Below are 20,706 nucleotides of genomic sequence, written 5' to 3' on the forward strand. Positions count from 1 at the left end.
CTGCATGTGCGTCTTCACTTTCTCCATACCCAGCAAAGCATTTGCTTACCATCTCCCTGTGCATATTACATTCCAGTGCAAAGTTTAAAAAATTCAGCATTTCGATTGCTTGATTTTTGAATTATTAAGCTCATTCATGCCTAAGGAGAGCGAGCCTGTTGCGTCACACACCTACATAACTAGTCCTTAGAAGACTAACTTCACGAGCTGCAGGGAAAGCAGGCCCCCGGGTCAGCCTGCACTGCATTCTTGGCAAAGTCTGTCCCTGCCATCTGGGTCTTGATTGTGAAGGTATTTCCTAACCTCGAGTTCTGTCAATGATTTTTAAAAGAGCTGTTATTTTCTTTTTAATCTTCTGAGGTTTACACACAATAGATCTGAACGGGGTTTGAGTAATTGGAGGGTTTATGAAAGAGGCTATTGCCAGTTATGTACACCTTCTTAGAACCCGAATGTTTCCAATGAAGAACATGCCTGAGTTTATAAAAACAAATCAAGGGCAGCATTCACTTTCCCTGGGAGTGAAGGGAGAATCGGCTCAAACTCTGGGCTCCTGGCCAATTTTTTTTCTTTTACTATGCAGGACTTTCTGATGGGCGGAGCATCCAGCAACCCCTTTAATTCCCAAGCTGTGTTTCAACTTCCTTTTGGAGCAAGTAGTTTCCCGTACTTCTCACAGTTTTCAGCAGAGGAGAGCCTGACACAGTGTGAGCACGTCAACCCCTACATGTACCCCTGAAGGACCCTCAAAATGAGATTTCCAGCAAAGATTGTGTGGCTTATGTTATGGGCTGCTTGTGTTGCAGAAGGTAAGAGTAAAAAGGTTTTTTTCCTATATTGCAAAACATTTGCTAACATGCTTTTCACAGTGGTAATAAAAACTTGGTCTAAAAAAAGTGGTATAATTACCGTTCTGTAGCTTAATGTGTAAGAGGCTTTCTCTTGAAAGCTGAAAATGTTAATTCTCGGAGGAAATTTGGTTTCCTAGTTCATGATAGGTAACTAATTATGTGAGAGATATTCGATTGACTTTTTAAAACTTTGTCATTCATAAAATCCCAACATTTTTCACTTAGTCACCAAATTTTGATTGAATGCTTATTTGAAATCAGCCTCTAATCAGTCAGGAATATTAGCAAATAAAACAAAACCTCTTCCCTTGAGGGCCTTTCAGTCTAGAAAATAAAGACATACCTTTTTTAAGTTGCATATTTAGTAATATTTTAGGTTTTCTCAAATATGCTTAATACTTTTTGAAAGATAGTCTTTTTTTAGTTATGCATGCTAATATGCTATTGCTTGATATTTACCTTGTAAATCTTATATCCAACCACTTTTTAAACCAAGTATACAGTCATTTCTCTAACCATAAAAATATTACAACTAATAATAACTAATATCACAACATAATATACCAAAATATGATTGCATTGGCAAAGCGTTCTAGAATAATGTTAATGTTACCAATCATAGCAAACATCTTTTACTTTACACGAGTGGTTTTGTCTCTTCCTTAAGAGGAATACTTTTAGTGCTTCACAATTTGCATATTCTTTGCTGAGATTTTACGTAGACTGCATTTGTCATGTACGGACGATTTGTTGTTTCTAGCTCATTGGTGAGCTAGAATTGATGAGACTTGATGCCAAGTTTAAATAAACTGTTTAAACTGATGACAAAGCAGAATCTGAAATACTATTAAAATTGGGTGCTACAAACATGGTAAAAATTAAATAACAGTGATTTAAATGCCTTGCTTACCTAAGCGATTCCAATGGACTCATTTCACTTGTTTATATACCCATTTCTTAGATAAAGTACAGCTTTTGTATCTAAAAGAATGCTGAGGTGATTAGCCTCATGATTTTCACAAAAGCGCACATGTGGCACAAACTAGTAGAGAAAAATTACGTGAACTTTCAGTGGATATAGGACTGGTTTTATTCCTTGTTTGCCAAATGTTTCTGAAACTTAGTTGAAACGTCAATTTCATCAGCCTCGCTCGCCCTAACAGAAATCACACTCAACGCAGTAGCCTTGATCCTTAATGACACCCACGCAGACATCAGCCTCTGCCTCTGTTTTTGTCTCCCACGTAGAAAGAGATGTGGAACACAAACTGAGTATTGAGAAATACTAAATTAAGTGCTGAATGCTAAGTTGAGGAACTGAGAAAAGACAGTTGTGTATACTGTCACAATCTGCTTTACTCCACCAGATCCAGCGCTTTGGCATTTCATAAATGGTCCCTGTCCTGTTAAGAGTGAACGTTCCTCACAAAATATTATTCACTACTTAAAAAGGCTCAGAGCCAAGAGGAAGAATTTATAAGCTCAATTTTCTATTTTCCCCACTTTTTAAAAAAGATATTGGAGACCAAGTAGTACCTTGTAAATGCAGTAGTTTGCATTTACATCCTTACTCGTGCAGAAACCTCAGCTGTTTCCTTGTGGAAGGTTACGGCTGGAGAGTCACCCCAGGCTACTAAGAATTTGGTCAGGTTTACAAAGTTTAGAATAACAGTTCTTCAGTAATGCTGCATAGTTTCTGCTGTCTGGAATATCCTGTCACCAAGCTTTGCAAGACAAGCTTTTAGATTTAAAGTCCAAAAAGTGTATACTCTTTGAAATTAACCATGGCTCAGAAATTTCAGGCTGATCAAAGTAAATAAATTAAAACTCAGCTGAAACATGTTCAAATACACGCTGGCTCTGTTGTTTGGAGAGATGTGTGTTTCCTAATTCTGGAGGTTTAAAGGGCAAAAATGTTCTTTCGGGACCTGAAATATGTTACATATCAAAGAGAGATTCTATTCTGACAGAGAGAGAAGAATTTATTTTTTTATACATGGTTTTGAATTTGAGTTAAATCTAGTACAAAAAGAAGAATTGATATTATGTTCATAAGAATTAATTACAAATTAATAAAAAGGACTCTTTTATAAGGATAGATGTGAATGTTATGTCTAGTTGCCTAATCCAGAAAACTTGTGATAGTGGTCTACAATTCTGAATTCTATGTTTCAACTCTAGTGTGATAAATAAGAATCCCCTCCTCTCCAAAAAAAAAAAAAAAAAAAAAAAAAAAACACCAAAAACCCTATTTTCTGAGATAGTAGAATGGATGTTGATCTGCATGGTGTGATTTAAAGTGGACCAGTGGCCCAATTATCTTCAGTATCTTCTCTCCTACAATGTCTCACATGTGCATAACACTATAAATTCAACCAGTCTGAAGTGTATGTGGCATGGCAAATACTTGGAATAAATGCTTTGGGATAGTTAAATTTATTATGATTCACCACAATTTACTGTGAATTATTACATGCTGGTAAGTTTTCTGCAACAGTTTTGGTGGGGAAAGGCAGACATGAATGAGGAGGAGGTAAGGACCCCGGAAGATGAGGTTTTCCCAGGAAGGAAGAGCCGACGGATGAAGGGGTCTAGCGGGCGCTTTGAGAAGATGCCCACAGGAATGTCAGGAGAGGGAGAGCCTTGCGGACTGGAAGCTTAGGCACCCTGAGAGTGCATTTGCTATTCTCGCCCGCACAGGATTTTAAGCCAGAACTAAATTATCTAAGTACTGCTACAACTCCCCTTAGCGTGAAGGAAGCTTTCAGGTCTAAGTGGAGGCACAGGTTAGGAAGGGTGCTTCACGTTTGGCCTCTGGTTGCGAGGGCTGGAGCCTCGGCCTAAGGTGACCCACGTGTACCCTCTCGGCCCGGGACTGCCCCACTGCCTCTGCCACGTTTCCTTCTTCCCAGCCCTGCCTCCTCCTCCTTCTCAACCCACACACCTGCCCACCCCTGGAATTCTGCCAACCTGTCTGTCCCACGCTCACTTAACTAATGTGCCTTTACCCATTTCTTAACAGCTTTACCCAGTCTCAGAACACAATGCACAAAAAGGACATGATGTCATTGAAAAAATAAAGCATTACATTTTAGCTTAAGGTTATAAGGAAATATTATAGAAATGGCTCAGAGAAAGTAAGCTAATGCAACAGGGAAAAAAATCTCAAAAACAATAAAACGAAAGGGGAAAAAAGATTTGACAGGACACTTGATTTGTCTTGACATTTTAACTCAGAGAGACAAGTTTCTCATAAACCTTGTTACCAGAAATGTAATAGATAGAAAAGTGATTGTAGAAATGTTCCTTCAAAAGTTACCCAAAGTTTTTTTTAAGCTAAATTGATTCCTGACTTCAAAAAGCATAACGTAAATTCAAACTTAGGACACACAGAGAAGATGTAGGATGGAATTACAGGCGTTAGAGTTTCTTGGGTTCATGCGACAGAAGTGCACTCAACATGCATCCCCACGTCTTCTCTTATCTGTTACATTTGCCACCGTCTACTCTGCCCCCCACCCCAGGTTACCCATAATCTCCCAGTACAGTGGAAAGGCTCCGAGACAGCATCACGCTCTTCTGTTCACACACTCATTTATCCGTCCATTCAGTGATCGCCTTTTTGAGTGACTACGTGCCAGGTACCATGTCAAGCACTTTCCAAAAGGAGGTCACTTAGGAGGCAAAGCAAAAGGGATGATTCTTGTATTTTAATAATATATTGTATTTTATCATATAAAGCATTTTGATGGCGATAAACAAAAATGCCTATAGGGGAGGCAAGAAACTCAAACTGGAGTGAAAGGATGGAGCTGAGTGGGGTTGACGAGCTGGTCTGTGAGAGGTGCAGTGAAGAGAGAGAAACACGTCAGGGCTGTGAAGACATCCTGGGCAGGCTCTGAAGGCTGACCAGGATTTAGCCACATGGGGATGACAAGGAGGAGATTCAAGTGCGCACGAAGGACAAAAAGTGGTTCTGTAAAACCGGAGGACTCAGGGCATCTCCTGTATTTCTAATTCTTTAACCAGCTGAAGTCGCCTAAGTGTTTCAGGCGAAGTTGGGTAGAGTGTGTGTTGCTTCTCTTCCCTTTCTCTTTTCATACGTACCCCCAAGATTGTCGTGAGGGGCCTTGTGCTGGGGGAGGTTACATTTTGATGGGAGGACAGATGACATTGTAGCAAACACAAACGTGATGGTGGATCATTATAAAGGCAGCAAAGCAGGGGCCGAGGGAAGAGAGCAGAGACGGGTGGTGGAGACGGAGTCGTAGCCTGGCTGGCCTCGGAGCCGAGAGATAAGCAGGTCACCTGGAGGAGGAGACATTGGGATAGAGCCTGAAAGATGAGACAAAGCCAGCCACCAAAAGTTGACGGTAAAAGCGTTCGAGGAGGAGAAAATAAACAATGTGTGCAAAAGGCCTCAGGGGAAAAAAGTACGCTGGAGATGCTTAACCAAATATAAACCAACAATGAAACCAGGGCGGCTTTGGCACAGTGAGTAAAGGGTGGGGTGACAAGCCAAGATCAGAGAGAACGGCAGGAGCCGAACACGGCGCCCAGGCCTCGGGGTGGAGTCGTCTGAGGAGAAGTGACAGAAGAACTGGAATCCCAGGAGCGGCGCGGCCAAATTTGCAGAAACCGCTGTAGCTCCGCGGCGAGTGGGAGAGGGGGCGCCCGGAGACCCGTTAGCAGGTTGACTCACAGCAAAGCTGACGGATGAGGAGCTCAGAACTAAGGTTGTGAAGATGGCAGTGGAAAGATGGAAAAATGGAGTAAGAGGAGATAACATCTTTTTCTTAAGGGGTCAAGAGATGCCATTTAAAGTTTACAGAAAAAAACACCAGAGTTTTAAATATCATTTGAAGTAAAAAGTGTAATCAATACGAGAACTCTTTCTAGCTAGTGAATCTGTGTACACGGAGTACATCCTGTGAGAAGCTGGTAGGGAGAGTCTATGAAAGAGATGCATCCTTGACTTTTATGTCTGGTCATTAAGAGAAATTAAAGAGGGACAGACATACTACTGCTCTTCCGGTGAACACATTCATTACTTTAATAAAAACCATTTAACTCGAATAAATTAAGTGATACGAAAATTTTTATTACTTTTTCCTTGCAGTAGTTTAATGATAGGAGAGTAATTAAGTTTATCAAAATGTTAATATATTAGTGAAAAGTAGTTTTCCACTCACAATGTTGGCATCTACATTTGAAATTTAACTCACCTTTTTTTCTAGTAACCAAAACGCCCTGCAGTGGATCTGAATTTCGAAAATGGGAAACACACATATTAGCCTGTAATTAAACACGAACTTTCCATTTAAAAACATGAACATTAACTTGAAAAAACGAAACCAAAACTCCGGCTTTGGTTTTGGGATTTTGGGGGGTTTTTTTCCCTCAGGGGTGGGTAGGAAGAGGCTCAGGTGGTTTGTGTTGATTTATGATAGGTTGTTAGCACCATCTAGTGGAGGGAAAGTATGTTTACTTAAATTTTAGAAATCAAAACTAGTGCGGAATCATTGATTGCAGTTTCCTAACAAGTGTGCTAAACTAAACGTTTGCAAAAACATCGAAGAGCGCATATGAAAGCCCACACAAGTGTTATTTATTACGTAAAAATGAAGTTGCACATGGAGCCTTCTGTTCTACGGAATGCTGTAGAACGTTTTTGTAATGGATATATTCCATAATGGGATCCCACTCTGTTGATTAATTTTTCCTTTTCCTTTATAAAAGAAGTTCTAGAATAGAAAGTTAAACCATCATTACAAACCCAAGCAGTTTAGCAATGAAAACAGTATCAATAAATATATATATGGTGAGAAGTATCTTTGAATTCACCATTTTGAAAGTAATGTTTTGAGGGTCTACTGATGAAATTGTCCTCGTATCAAGAGTAGTTATATCTAAATTAAGCAGCAAGCAGTATTAAAAACATTAGCAATTACAAACAGTAGGCTTGAGCTTTGTCATTCATTTTGCGTATTCTTCTCTATGTCATTTTGTTAATGAATTACTTTTTTGGAAATTAAGAATCATATAGGTCTTCTGCCCATTTTTGGATTGGGTTGTTTGTTTTTTTTCTTATTAAGTCATATGAGCTGCTTATATATTCTGGAGATCAAGCCTTTGTCAGTTTCACTTTTGCAAAAATTTTCCATAGGCTGCCGTTTTGTTTTGCTTATGGTTCCCTTAGCTGTGCAGAAGCTCGTAAGTTTAATTAGGTCCCATTTGTTCATTCTTGCTTTTATTTCTATTGCTTGGGTAGACTGCCCTAGGAGAACATTGCTGAGATGTATGTGAGATAATGTTTTTCCTATGTTTTCTCCAATGAAGACATATGAATGATCAATAGGCACATGAAAAAATGCTCAACATCACTAAATATCAGAGAAATGCAAATCAAAACTACAATGAGGTATCACCTCACACCAGTTAGAATGGCCATCATTCAAAAGTCCATGAATGATAAATGCTGGAGAGGCTGTGGAGAAAAGGGAACCCTCCTTCACTGCTGGTGGGAATGCAGTTTGGTGCAGCCACTGTGGAAAACAGTATGGAGATTCCTCAAAAGATTAGGAATAGACTTACCATATGACCCAGGAATCATGCTCCTGGGCATATATCCAGAAGGAACCCTAGTTGAAAAAGACACCTGCACCCCAATGTTCATAGCAGCACTACTTACAATAGCCAAGACAGGGAAACAACCTAAATGGCCATCAACAGCTGACTGGGTAAAGAAGATGTGGTATATTTATACCATGCAACACTATTCAGCCATAAAAACAGACAACATAACACCATTTGCAGCAACATGGGTGTCCCTGGAGAATGTCATTCTAAGTGAAGTAAGCCAGAAAGAGAAAGAAAAATACTATATGAGATCGCTCATATGTGGAATCTAAAAAAAAAAAAAAAAAAAAAAGACAAATGAACTTAAATAAAAAACAGAAACAGACTCACAGACGTGTGGTTGCCGGGGGGAGGGGGATGGGAAGGGACAGACTGGGAATTCAAAATTTGTAGATACTGACAAGTATATATAGAATAGATAAACAAGTTTATACTGAATAGCACAGGGAAATATATACAAGATCTTGTGGTAGCTCATGGTGAAAAAGAATGTGACAATGAATATATGTATGTTCACGTATGACTGAAAAATTGTGCTCTACACTGGAAATGGACACAACATTGTAAACTGACTGTAACTCAATAAAATAAAATAAAGAATCATATAGTATATGCAGATTCTATTATTTTAATGTCTTTATTGTGAAATATGAGTGAAAAAAGTATGCATGAACTGGATTAAAAATAATTATGATTACCCATACCAAGGGGTGGAACATTCCCAGTGTCCCCATATCCCCATGGGTTTTTTCTAGGCCAGTACCCCTTCCACCTAGAAGAAAACATCATCTTAATATTTATGGTAATTATATTTTTGCTCTTTCTTCATAGCTTCACAGTGTGTGTACACATCCCTGTTATATACCGAATTTGTTATAGAAGAAATAATTTTGTCGTATTTGGCGTACCTTTGTGCCTTTTTACTTCCTGTGATCATTATTTGTTTTCGTGTCATGTTGTGGCACTGGTGTACTACTCCACTGCATAGACGTACTCTAAATTTGAATCCATCCAACTGTTGGTAGCCACTGGAGTCATTTCCATTTTTAACTATGATAAAGATCACACTTGACTGTAAAATATTACCATACATGAAACCTAGTTCACCGTGTGCATGAGTTTCTCCAGGCTGCGTTCCTAGGACTAAAACTGCTGGCTGATAAACAATGCGTATCTTCAACTTCACTATGAGTTGCTAAGCTCCTTTCTGTTGTGAGGGTTCCAGTTTTCCCTCCCATCAGCAGTACGTAAGGCTCCATGTTCTTCCCAAGTGGTGGGAGTTTTTGACATTAAAAATTTTTGCCAGTCATGTTATTTTATTCATGGTTTATTATGACTTTAATTTTCACCTGCAGTTTGAACAATTTTTCATAAATTTATTGATCACTTGGTTTTCTTTTTAGACCATTCAAGTCTTTTACCCATTATTCTTTCCCCACCCCCACATATAAGTGATACCATATAGATTTTAACTGTCTCTGTCTGACTTACTTATTTCACTTAGCATAATACCCTCAAGATTCATCCATGCTGTAGCAAAAGGCAAAATTTTCCTTCTTTTCATGGGCGAATAACTTTCCATTGTATGTATATACAGCATTTTGTTTATCCATTCAACCTCCCAGGGGCACCTAGGTGGTGCCCATACTTTGGCTATTCTGAGTAACGCTGCAATGAACATGGGAGTGCAGACAGATACTAATTTAGTAAAAACCACTGACTTGAACTGAAGCATTTAATCTGCTCCTGTACAACAAAATTACTGACATGTTTGAATTAAAATCTAATACTCAATCCCCTTTGCCATATTTTTCCCTCGCTGAGCTCATTATCCTTTGATTGAGTTATATTTTGTTATTTAATCTTTTCCTGTCAAGTAGACTGGAAGTTTTTAATTTCAATTATGCTTCTATAATTTTGACAATTAGTTTAGAAATTAAAACATGCCTTCTTATCAAAGTTTAATTTATTAGAGTTCCATCAGGGAAACATAGTCAGTAAAAGTTTATCATGTATTTATCTATTTATCTATCTGCCTATCTGTCTACCTACCTGCCTATCGGAAGAAAGATGTATCACAAGGCAAGAGACTGTCTAAGGCAGTGATGATGAGCAGGTGCAAAGGCCACAGGGCAGGTCGTCAGAGAGAAGAATGAATTTCTTCTCTTAATTGGATCAAGCTCAGCTTTTAAAACCATTCAAGTGGCTTAATCACCCCTACACAAATTATCCAGGATAATCACCTTGTTTAAAATTAATTGCTTAGGATTCTATCTAGCAACGTACCATCCCAGCAGAGTCGAGATTCGTGTCTGACTAAATAGACGGGGTGGCTGGCTAGCCGAGCTGACCCCTCATCAAAGGGATCACAGCAGCCTCATACATTTCCAGTCCCCTGGACACTGTGAGTCTTCAAGTTATACGTCCTCAATTTTAAGTCCTCTTCTCCCAGTTAAACGCTATTGTCATGCACTGTATGTCTGTGTGTGTGACTGTGTGTGTATTTAAAACCACACAAGACAATACAGTTTTACTGCTTCATAGTCAGCGTGTGGTTAGATTTACTCGCTTTTGTACTACTTTCTTTGTTCTTTGTTTCTTCTCTCATCACAAACCACAAGCCTGGGATCATTTTCCTTTTACTGAAGTACGTCTTTTTCCCCTTAATGGGAATCTGTAATAGCAAAATCTCTCAAATTTTATTAATCAGAATCTTGAATCTTGAAAAATTATTTCTTTGAATAGAATTCCAGGTAGATGGTTACTGCTTTATGCAAACTGGAGGGACCAGTTCACGGCTTCTGGCTTCTGCTATTGCTGTTGAAACGTCAGCTTTAAATCTAACCATTCTGATCCCTGATCTAATACAAGTTCTCTAGAGGCAGAAAGCCCATGCCACCACCTGCCTTGGTCTCATGTTACTATTTGCCCGCATTATTAAATATTCCCCAAAACACATGCTTAAAACCCAGAAAATGTTTCCTCAGATGACTGCACCACAATTTGATAAGATTAATATTTTAATATAAAAAATACTGGGAATAAACATCTGGTACACAAATATCTCAGTTGACCTTTTATTATTGCCTTAGGATACCTCTTTTCAGATTGAAGTTATTTGCTAATTTACATGAGTAGTTTTAAGATTCTTTATAAATACCACCAAACTGCTTTCTATTAAGATTATAGTCATTTATACCTCTAATTTCACTTAATCATAATATTTGTATCACTTCATTTTCTACAAAATTGAATGTCATCTCCTTTATATGTTATTGAAATCTGTCAAAAAATATCATTTACATTGAATTTTCATGTCTTTGACTTTTAGTAATGTTAAATTATTGGCCATTTTTAAGAAAATGATCTATTATCCTTTGATATTGTCCCTTTGGTAGTGCTCATGCTTTTGTTATTGCAAGAAGTGCTATTGTGTGGAAAATAATTTTGCAGTTAATTTTCCTTTGAATTTTGCACAGATTATATTTTCATAAATAGAATTTTTTAAATTTCATAAATGGAATATTAAAAATATTCTAATGTGTGTATACTCTTTTTACAATTTGCTTTATTCACTAAAGTTGTGTCTTTGATATTTAGTCACAGTTTTCTGAAAAGAGTAAGGATTCAACTTTATTCCATTTCATCTCCAGTGGTTTTGATCTGAGACTGTCAGTCAGATTCACACTCTAGAGCTGACCCCCTCAGTGCCAAGGGTACCCAACTTCAGGAGGCAGCACAGAATAGGGAGTGTAGCAGCCGGCACAGCACACGCCTGGTGAAGATTTCAGACGCCCAGTCGTCGCTTCTGAGGGCTCAGCCACCCCAGGGGGTGCTTTTATGCACAAGGGATGAGAGCTGGTGCAAGCACAGGTCACCTTGTGGAGGGCCGCCAAGGGCCTAGACACCTGCAGCTTAGACACCCTGGTTGTCGCTGAGGATCTGCAGCGTGAATCGTGCTCTCAGCATTTTTATCTACTGCTTTCTACTTTCTTTAGATTTAATTTCATTTCTTTACTAGGTAAATTTATTTCTGATCACATTTTTCTGCTTCTCTGTGCGTCTCCTCAGTTTTGTCCAAAGCAATACATTTTGTATGAAATAAATGGGATGATAAAGTTTGTATTACTTACCACCACTGACATGAGCACTCCTTCTTGATCCAGTCAGGAACTGGGTTCAGATAGGGCTAGGCTGCACCTATCGTTTGAGCGAGTCCACTTCAGGTTTCGAAAGTGTCCAGGCGGAGACCTTCTTGAGCTTTTTAGCAAGCATCTCGCTGGTTTCTTGTTCCCGCGTTCCAAACTCAAGGATAGCATGATCTTGCTCCTCTGCTGTTTTGACCTCTGTTTTTAAATCTCGCCCTGAGGGACTTTCAAATGTGGCACGTGTCTTGATAAGGATACCAGCTGTGTGCATGAAGTAGCCCTTTTTCTTCCTAGGGCTTTTTCATGAGACTATAGGAAATTTCAGTCCACCCTTAAGAAGCTACTTCGGCTCCAGCAAAGCACTCTGATTCTGCAAAGTTTTAGAATGTTTCACATTAGATGCACCTCCAAAAGTTTGTCTGGTTCTTCCTTCCCTCCTTAACATTCCTGTATCCAGACAAACCCCGAGCTTCAGTCTACACTGAGTTGGTAACATATCCAGGTAAGAAACAGCCAGAGACAGTACGTTTGCAAAAAACAGGTCCTTCCCAACTCACTTCATCCTCTTTGCTCCCACCATTTCCAATTCCTTTCAACGTGCAGTGCACCCACAGCCCCCTCTCCCCACATGCAATTTGCTGCTGTTTTTCCAACCTGCAGGAGGAGCTGCTCTGTTCCACCCCATTCTACCCTATTTGGAATGTTCCTACATAATTGTGTATCATCTTCCCATGCTTTATTTTTCTAAATAGAATTTATCTACCTGTAATGCACATTATACATTTCTTTGAATATTTATTTAATAACTAATTCCTCACTAGAGTGAAAACATTTTGAGAGCAGATACTTTGTCTCCTTATTCATTGTTTTTTCTTCAGAACTTGGAATAGTGCCCAACAAATATTTTCTGAATTAATGAGAGAACAGTAGACTGCAGTGCAGCAGTTAAGAATAATAGAGTGAAGCAGAACTATTTATCTGGAAAGTCATTCTTACAAATCTATGTAGATTTAATTTCTGTAAGGTAAAATATATATTTTATATGTACTAAGACATACATTTGGATGGACTTGAATAGGTTTTTTTAAGCAAAAATAACCTAAACATATTATATATTTAAATAGTTATTTAAACACCTATTTTGTTTTAATTTTTTTTAGATTGTACAGAACCCCCTCCAAGAAAGCAAACAGAAATTCTGTCAGGTTCCTGGACTGCACAAACATACCAAGAAGGCACTCAGGCGATATACAAATGCCACCCTGGATACAGAACCCTTGGAAGTATTGTCATGGCGTGCATTGGTGGGAAATGGGTGTCTCTTCATCCGTCAAGGATATGTCAGAGTAAGTAATGCCTACATTTGTGAAATCTATGAAAAATTTTAGTTGTGAGAATACTGAGTGATATTGTAGCAATACTGGCTTAATTTCATCACTGTTGTCATTTAAATACAAAACAGTACATACTCATTATTCTTAAAAAGGGTCTGTAATCTTCCAAAATTAAAAAAAAGCATACAGATATCTTTGCCATTTGTCACTTTTCCATATTTTCAATTTTGTCGTCTAATGTAATATCAAACATCTGTGTCCTTGAACCCCTATGTAAATTGCATCCCCATGCTAATTACTAATATTATATCCCTTTCATTCATTTTAGAAAAGCCCTGTGGACATCCTGGAGACACTCGCTTTGGTTCTTTCCATCTTGCAGAAGGAACTAAGTTTGAATACGGTGCAAAGGTTGTTTATACGTGTGATGAGGGGTAGGTAGTCAATACAAAAAGAGGTTTATAATTCAGATAATCTGTAACTGAAATAGTAAATAGAAACTGTATTAATTTATATGTTTACAGTTCCTACATTTTTCTATGAGCATTTTTATAAGTAACATACAAGCAACCCCTGAAAATTTAAACTGTAATGAAAACAATTATTATATTTGAGTACAATTATCCTCTCCTCAACATCGAAAAATTAAAATGACTTATAATTACTCTGATAAACTGTAGTTACAGGAGGGTGGGAAAGTAGTATGCATTTAGATAAAAATTCACTGCAACAAGTCCTCACTAAATTCTGCTCTGTGCAGAGCACTATGGGAGGTGGCAATGGCAGGCACAGTGGGAATGGTAACAAAATTAGAATACATGGTATCTATTTAGATAAAATTCTGTAAAATTTAGGAGAAACAAGACTTTTACACTGACATAGTAACTACTATTTTTTTAAGGTTCCACAATCTTCACATCATTCCTATCACATGGACCAGAAATGCTGCTATGTTCATAATCATTGACTTTGTGGTCTCCAACCACCTACTGGGTTTCTATGGCTAATCTTAACCCTGTGTTACCTCCTTAGCGTTCTTTCTTTCCTGTTATTCCCAGCCAGGCCAAATTATTTTGAAGAAAGCATCATACATGAGAAAACGGGACCATGACAATTTTATACTATATAAATAATATAAATAAGATCAAGAAATTACAGCTGGAATCTTATTATTTTTTCCTCACTTACTTCTTGATTTCAGACAATCAAATACATTTTAAAGCTCAGGCTTTGGAGTAAGCTTATATTCCAAAACTATCACCTAATAAGTGTATGCATTTTTTTTTTAAATCTTTTTACTCCCACGTCCTCACGTATAAAAGCAGAAACAAATGGAGCGTATCACAGGACTGATGGGCGGGATGAACAAGACACGCACGTGAAGCCCTCAGAAGAGTCCTGGGGTATTGCGGAGCCCGATACGTGTCAGTTCTTATGACTTAGTCTCTCCTTGGTCACCACACGAGGGAGATTTTTCAGAGTTTTTACCCCAACCTTCAGTCGTCACTGCTGACCTTTCTACACGTGACCAATTAGATGAAGACCATCTGGGCCTGAACCGTCCAGTCGGCCCCACTCTTCTCCTCTGAAATAACCCTTTCAATCCAGGCTAGGCTGGCCCCTTCAGGCTCCACCGTGACCTGACAAAAGGGATCAAAACTCGTGAACGTCCTCCTCTAGATCTCCTAAGTCGCAGTGATAATAAGATTCATGATTTGGTGAAGAGGTTACGGACATACCTGCCTTGGCTCCGGCTCCGAGCCGCTCACCTCTGCCTCCCTCATCCTGTAGAAACTCTGGGTAGCCGCGTCTCCACCGCCCGCCTGGTGCTTTCAACAGGACCAGACACTTGTCAGTGAAGCGCAAGTCCCCGGGCTGTGACAAGGCCAGCACGGGGCGGGTGCGGAGCTCCTGACCAGGCGCGGGGTCTGCCGGCGCGGGCTTCCTACACCCACGGCTTCTGCCGGCGAACCTGCCAGGCCTGCCCCGTGTCCCGTCCGCCTCCTCCCTGCTGAACACGGCGCGGCCGAATCCAGCCGCCTGCCAGGACGCTCAGCGTGGGGAACCGGCCTCCCCGCGACAGCAGGGCCTCCGCGCAGGTTTCCTGCTGCTTTGCCGCCGAGAGCCGCGGAAACACAGGCCCTCACTTTTCTCCAAACCAGCGTCTGGACAGTCTTTCTTTCTCCCTTCCTCCCCCCACGCAGACGGGCCCTGGTGAGGCCAACCGTCTGGAGTTGGTCCTTCGGCCTGGTGTCTTCGAGCCAGCAGAACTAGAGCGCATCGTGCTCAGAAGCAAGCCGCTTTCCTCACGGAGCAGCGGTGGGAGGGCGGGCTCTAGAGCGGGAGACCCGCCCCCCAGGCTGTGGGCGGGGCCGCTCTGCCTGTTCCCTCGTCGCGGAGGGGCGGGTGGGGCTGCGCGGCTGCGGCTGCAGGGCCCAGCGCGCAGGAGCAGCAGCGTCTCTGCACACAGCCACCTCCGCCATGTTGAATCCCGGTGTCCTGCGTGGCGGGGGCGGCGTTTCCACACAAGACCTGCGCCGAGGCGTTGGCGCCGCCGCTTTGCACCAGGAGCTCTGGTGTGAAGGGCCTGGGCGGAGGGCTCTGCGTGCGGCCCCCTGCGGGCCAGTGAAGCTGGACCAAGCACAAAGGGAGAAGGAAGAGGTTAGACTTGACTTGTTACCTGGATTCTCCCCAGAATTGTGAATGGGCTTTACCGGTGACCCTAGGCGGTTTTGTGTAGAATTTTGCAGAACCCCTGAAAGAGATGTGAGCAAATGGATGGGTCCCTGGTGCAGATTGAAAATAATGTTATAACATTAAAATATTAACTTTCTCTGTTATAAGGTGGAACCAAGAGAGGCGCCAGAGAAGAACCTTTCATAACCAATTATTTCGTGCCTGCGTGTGAGGCACAGAGTTCCTGTTTGACTTCAAGTTCCGTGACTCCCATTTCATCTGCTGAAATGTTTTCTTTCCTCAGAGAATTAGGGACAAACCCACAGCAGTCAGAGAAGGAGGAAGTGTTTTTTGAGGGAGGAAGTTGGTTTGTGTTCCTTCTGTAATGGGCGGAACAGCTCTTATTTGCAGATGAAGGAAACATTGGTGTGTGCACAATTTAGAAGTTTATGAAAGGCCTTTTTTCAAAGTTCTGTGGTTATCAAATGCCTTCCATTATTTTGAGGGAAAGTTTGGGCTTTTTTCTTTTTCTTTTCTTTCTTTCTTTTCTTTTCTTTTCTTTTCTTTTTTTTTTTTTTTTTTTTGCCTTCAGCTGTCCCCTATAATAAGGATGCTTTGCCTTCATCTAAAGCCTCTGTTGATGACTGCACACTTTGCCCCTGCCCCAAGGAGCTTGCCTTCAAGTATAGCGCTTTCAACTTTAAGGCCTGATGACTTACTATAATTCGACCCTGAGCAGCTTATACAAGCAGACTTGACTCGGTGACCACGCTCTGGAAAGAATCTCGCGGAGGGAGGTGGAGTGATGGAGACGGGCTGAAAATAAACCACAGACTAAGAAATTTTTGCTAGAACTATCCTTGATAAGTTAAAAGTCCAGAGTGTCGAGAAAATAATACAATTGTGGAAAGGAGTAGTTTGGAGTAAGACTGCACAAGGTGGCGTACGGTAGCTGTTGGTAACTATCACTTTCTAGCTTCTGTTTTTGGTTCATGGAGATTGTTAAGTTGTTAAATGTAACTAATTAATTGACTCAATGAAAAAGTAAATGTGCATTGCCCATGAAGCAATCATGAGCTTGTGTCGTCAACCAAGGATTCTGCTTATTCCAAGTCCATGTACCTGAGGGCTTGAGGGCCTTTCATAAGAAAAGAAAGGAAGGAGGCATATGCTGTTAATTTTCCCTGAAATGGAGTTTCTGGACATTTGGAATAGTATCACACTTAAAACTGCATATAAACACACATTAGCTCACAACTCTGTTATTTTTGGTTTTCAGGTATCAGATGCTAGGTGAGCAGAATTTCCGTGAATGTGAAACAAATGGATGGAGCAACAGTGTTCCTGTATGTGAAGGTAGATACAAAACTGATCTACAAGGATATTAAAACATATACTTAAAATATCAGGTTTTTTGAAATATCTTACATTAAAATATTCTGAAAGTCTATAATTAAATATTTCTTCCTCATATTATTTTTGTGTATTCTCCTGTAGTATAGAGTGGATGTCTAATCTTTTTATTGCCACAGTGTTATGTGTTTCAATAACCAAATATAAATACAGCCTCATCTGATCTAATATTCGAAGCATAAGAGATGAAAAAAATCTAAGTTTTTTTTTCCTTTTGGATTCTAACCTCTAGAAAAAACACAGATATCACATCAAAATGAAGATGAGATTTTCAGCTTTATTAATGAAAAGGCGGTCCCCCACATAACCACCCCAGCACAGGGATCTCTGGTAATAGCTGGAGTGGAGAATGTGATTTAGACGCCTTCCCACTCTTGCCTGACAAGGAGAGTCTTCCTCTGGTCTTAGTCCTCCTGACAAGAGGCAGGAAGTGAGGGAGAGCTCTGCCCTTTCTTATTGATCCATAAAAGATGAGAAAATATACATCCTGTTCCCAAGTTTTGAATTAGTAATTCCGATCTCTAATCATCATGCAAATAGAAGAGATCACTAAGAATCATTGTTTCCTAGGTCCATGGTGAGGTGTGAGTAGTAGCAAGGAAGAAGGAACAATGGGGGGGGGTGGGTGAGGGAGGCAGGGAAAGAGGGAAGAAGGGAAAGAGAGGAAGAGGAGGAGGAAGGGGAGGGGAAGAAGGAAAATTAAAGACTATTTATTTATTGAAGTAAACATAATCAGAAGGTTTGCTTTTACGCCTTTTAGGAATACAATTTTATATCATTGTGGGACTTAGATGGAAATTTTGTTTTAATTATCCCAAACTTTATAATTCTCAATTATTTAAGAAACACTTGTTTGCTACTGCAAAAAATATGAACTATCATTCAAAAACTCAAAAAAGTAATTTTCTTCATTCACTCCCATAGAAAAGAATTAGAAATAAACTTACTGATTTTTTTTTAATTAGTAGAATTTATTTCTGGCTGACAGGTATATCAAATGCATCTTTAAAAAAATTAAGCTATTTCCTCCAATCTTGCTATTGATTATATATGCACATAATATATATAAGCATATATATGTATTCACTTATTTTTCATGATAAAGTCCTCAATTTCTGTTAGAAAATGCTATATTTATTTTTTCAGTTACTAAGTGTTCACCAGTGACGGAACCAGAGAATGGAATTCTCAGTGGTGCCCAGGAACCAAGCCAAGAATACACTTTTGGACAAGTGGTACAGTTTGAGTGTAATTCAGGTTACATGCTTGATGGACCTAAACAAATACACTGCTCAACAGGTGGTATGTGGAGTGAAGAAAAACCGAAATGTGTGGGTAAGATCCATGTACTGTTCATTTGATTATTTGAATGACTTTAACTTTTCTCATGAAAGTATGCTTTTCAAAACACCGTGCGCCCTACAGAACCTGCAGACACTGACAGTCAGAGCACTTACGCAGCACTATTTCCTAGGGATTGATCTGCGTTCTTCCCAGGTTCCTCATTTTACATCCAAAATGACTACAGTGTAGGTACTGTTTTCACCTCTGTTTTATAATTGAGGAAATCGAGGTGTAAAGAAATCAAATCACATGTCCAAAATTAGCATGGCATATATGGTCATTAAGGTTCAAACCTAGGTTAGCTGACACCAAGATCCATGCTCTTAACCATAATTAAATTGTAGTTGATTCTTATGACTAAAATAAAATCCTAAGGATTTCTGTTACAAGTTTTAATATTGGCCTTGAGACTAGGTCTTTTTTTTTTTTATTTGAAAAACTAAACATTCATTATTTATTTCTACTGATCCATCATGATGATATTCTGTTTTTGAGTAACACTTCTAGGAAATTTTCCTGTTTTATACTTGCACTGTGAGTGTAGTATAAATACTGCTGAACTGAATGAATTCATTAAACAAATCTTTGTCTTAAAAAAAAAAGTTCTATACCAAGTCGTAAGTCAGCACTTCTTTAGTTGTAATACTGTTGACCTGTGCCTCATGACCAATATGATGATTTTGGGTTTTGTAATAATAGATTATGTTCAGTTTATTTAAAAGTACCATACTCCATTTTACAGATACCTGTTTGGCAGACATTTCTGCCACATTTAATTTTTTAACATTATCTACATTCCTCAAATCATTTATACTGTCTTCATCTAGTCTACCCTACAAAGAGATGCAGAGCTAAGTGTTCCTCTCCCTGGGAACTCTTTCTTACAAAATTAGTTCTTTAAGTCAATAATGACAGACACATTTATATTCAGTATAGCAGTTACTGGATACTCTAGAGGTTCGCGGATGGGGTTTACTTCTTGCAAAGTACTTACTTACCACAGTTAGCCTATTTCTGTATTCGATTTTATACATACAGTTGATGACTATTACTGGTCACTATTTATTTCAAGAGGAATAATGTATCTCCAAACCGACTAAATTAGCAACATAATTTACATCAGAATTTTAACTTCCTTCAATAATGAAGGTTAAAAAAACATAAATTATTCATCAAGCAAACAAGTCAAAACAGGACTTTTGTTTGGTTGCCTGATTTACCTAATGGAAACAAAATTTGTATCTTTATGTAAGTGTCTGGGACACAGCCCTTTAATATATAACACACATTTTGGAATTTAATCCCTTTTATTTAGAAATTGCCTGCAGACCACCAGACATTTCACATGGATATCCTGTATCTCCAAAGGAAATTTATAAGGCAAAAGAACGAATGCAATATAAATGTGCACGTGGGTATGAATACAGTGAAAGAGGAGACACCGTATGCACTAAATTTGGATGGGTCCCAGCTCCTTCATGTAGAGGTAATGTTGTATTTTTTTCTACATATTTTACCAATTGTTTTAATTCATATATACCTTATAGTTAAGCAATTTATTTGTGTTTCACAATGGAGTATTAATGTTTATAGGAAAAAACTATTACAAAGACAGTATATCTTCACACTTTATGTGTGCAGGGCCCATATTGAGGCCAACTGGTGTGCTGCTCTCACTCTGAAGACAGACACACACAGGACCAGAGAAGTTCAGTAGCTTGTTTAATCCTTGGTCTGTGGTCACAAGGCAAACCTAGAGCAGAGCCAGGACTATAATCGGCTTCCTAATTCCCAGATGTGTATATTTCTCAAACAGTGAGATTGCTCTCCTAGAGCCCTGCATTTAGGTTTAAAAACTAAATTATAATAACACCAGATGTGGTGAGTGTTCATTGACAATGGAATTAAACAGAAGAAACTGGACATTTCTTTACCCAGAGGCTTCACGGGGATCGACAGCGGTGACAGTGCTGAAAACTACTCCTAACTTGTAGGCTTCATGAGGGAAGGACGTTACACAGAATCGAAAAGCCCGTCTCCACTGGGCTCTTTTCCCGCCAGGAATCGTGTCTGGTGCTTTGTGTCCTCCTTAGCCCGCCTCATTCAGAAAGGGATGGTTCCAGCTGTCACAGACTGGAAGGGACAATACCGCTAGTTGAGGAATGTAAGAAACCATAAGAGCAAGAAGATATAGCAACAGCATGGTAATAACTGTTATTTGCAAACATTTATGAAAAGCAGTGAGTTAGCTTATGATGAGGGCGGAGCAAGACAAGTCACAGTGTTATCCCACATGACCTC

The 20,706-nt window shown here is 39.5% G+C and overlaps 1 protein-coding gene across 1 annotated transcript in view; it reads left to right on the top strand.

The window, feature by feature from the left end:
* The first annotated feature begins 631 nt into the window (after nucleotides 1-631).
* The window catches only part of CFH (complement factor H), a 70,934-nt gene continuing 50,859 nt past the window's right edge, over nucleotides 632-20,706 (top strand). Inside the window, exons 1-6 of the mRNA XM_032466788.1 lie at nucleotides 632-809; nucleotides 12,799-12,984; nucleotides 13,301-13,406; nucleotides 16,928-17,004; nucleotides 18,208-18,396; nucleotides 19,721-19,891. Of these exons, the coding sequence (XP_032322679.1) occupies nucleotides 752-809; nucleotides 12,799-12,984; nucleotides 13,301-13,406; nucleotides 16,928-17,004; nucleotides 18,208-18,396; nucleotides 19,721-19,891 (787 nt within the window). The 5' untranslated portion in view covers nucleotides 632-751. The remainder of the gene's footprint in view (nucleotides 810-12,798; nucleotides 12,985-13,300; nucleotides 13,407-16,927; nucleotides 17,005-18,207; nucleotides 18,397-19,720; nucleotides 19,892-20,706) is intronic.

This window comes from Camelus ferus, chromosome 23 (genome assembly GCF_009834535.1).
Source record: "Camelus ferus isolate YT-003-E chromosome 23, BCGSAC_Cfer_1.0, whole genome shotgun sequence".
Taxonomy (NCBI): Eukaryota; Metazoa; Chordata; class Mammalia; order Artiodactyla; family Camelidae; genus Camelus; species Camelus ferus.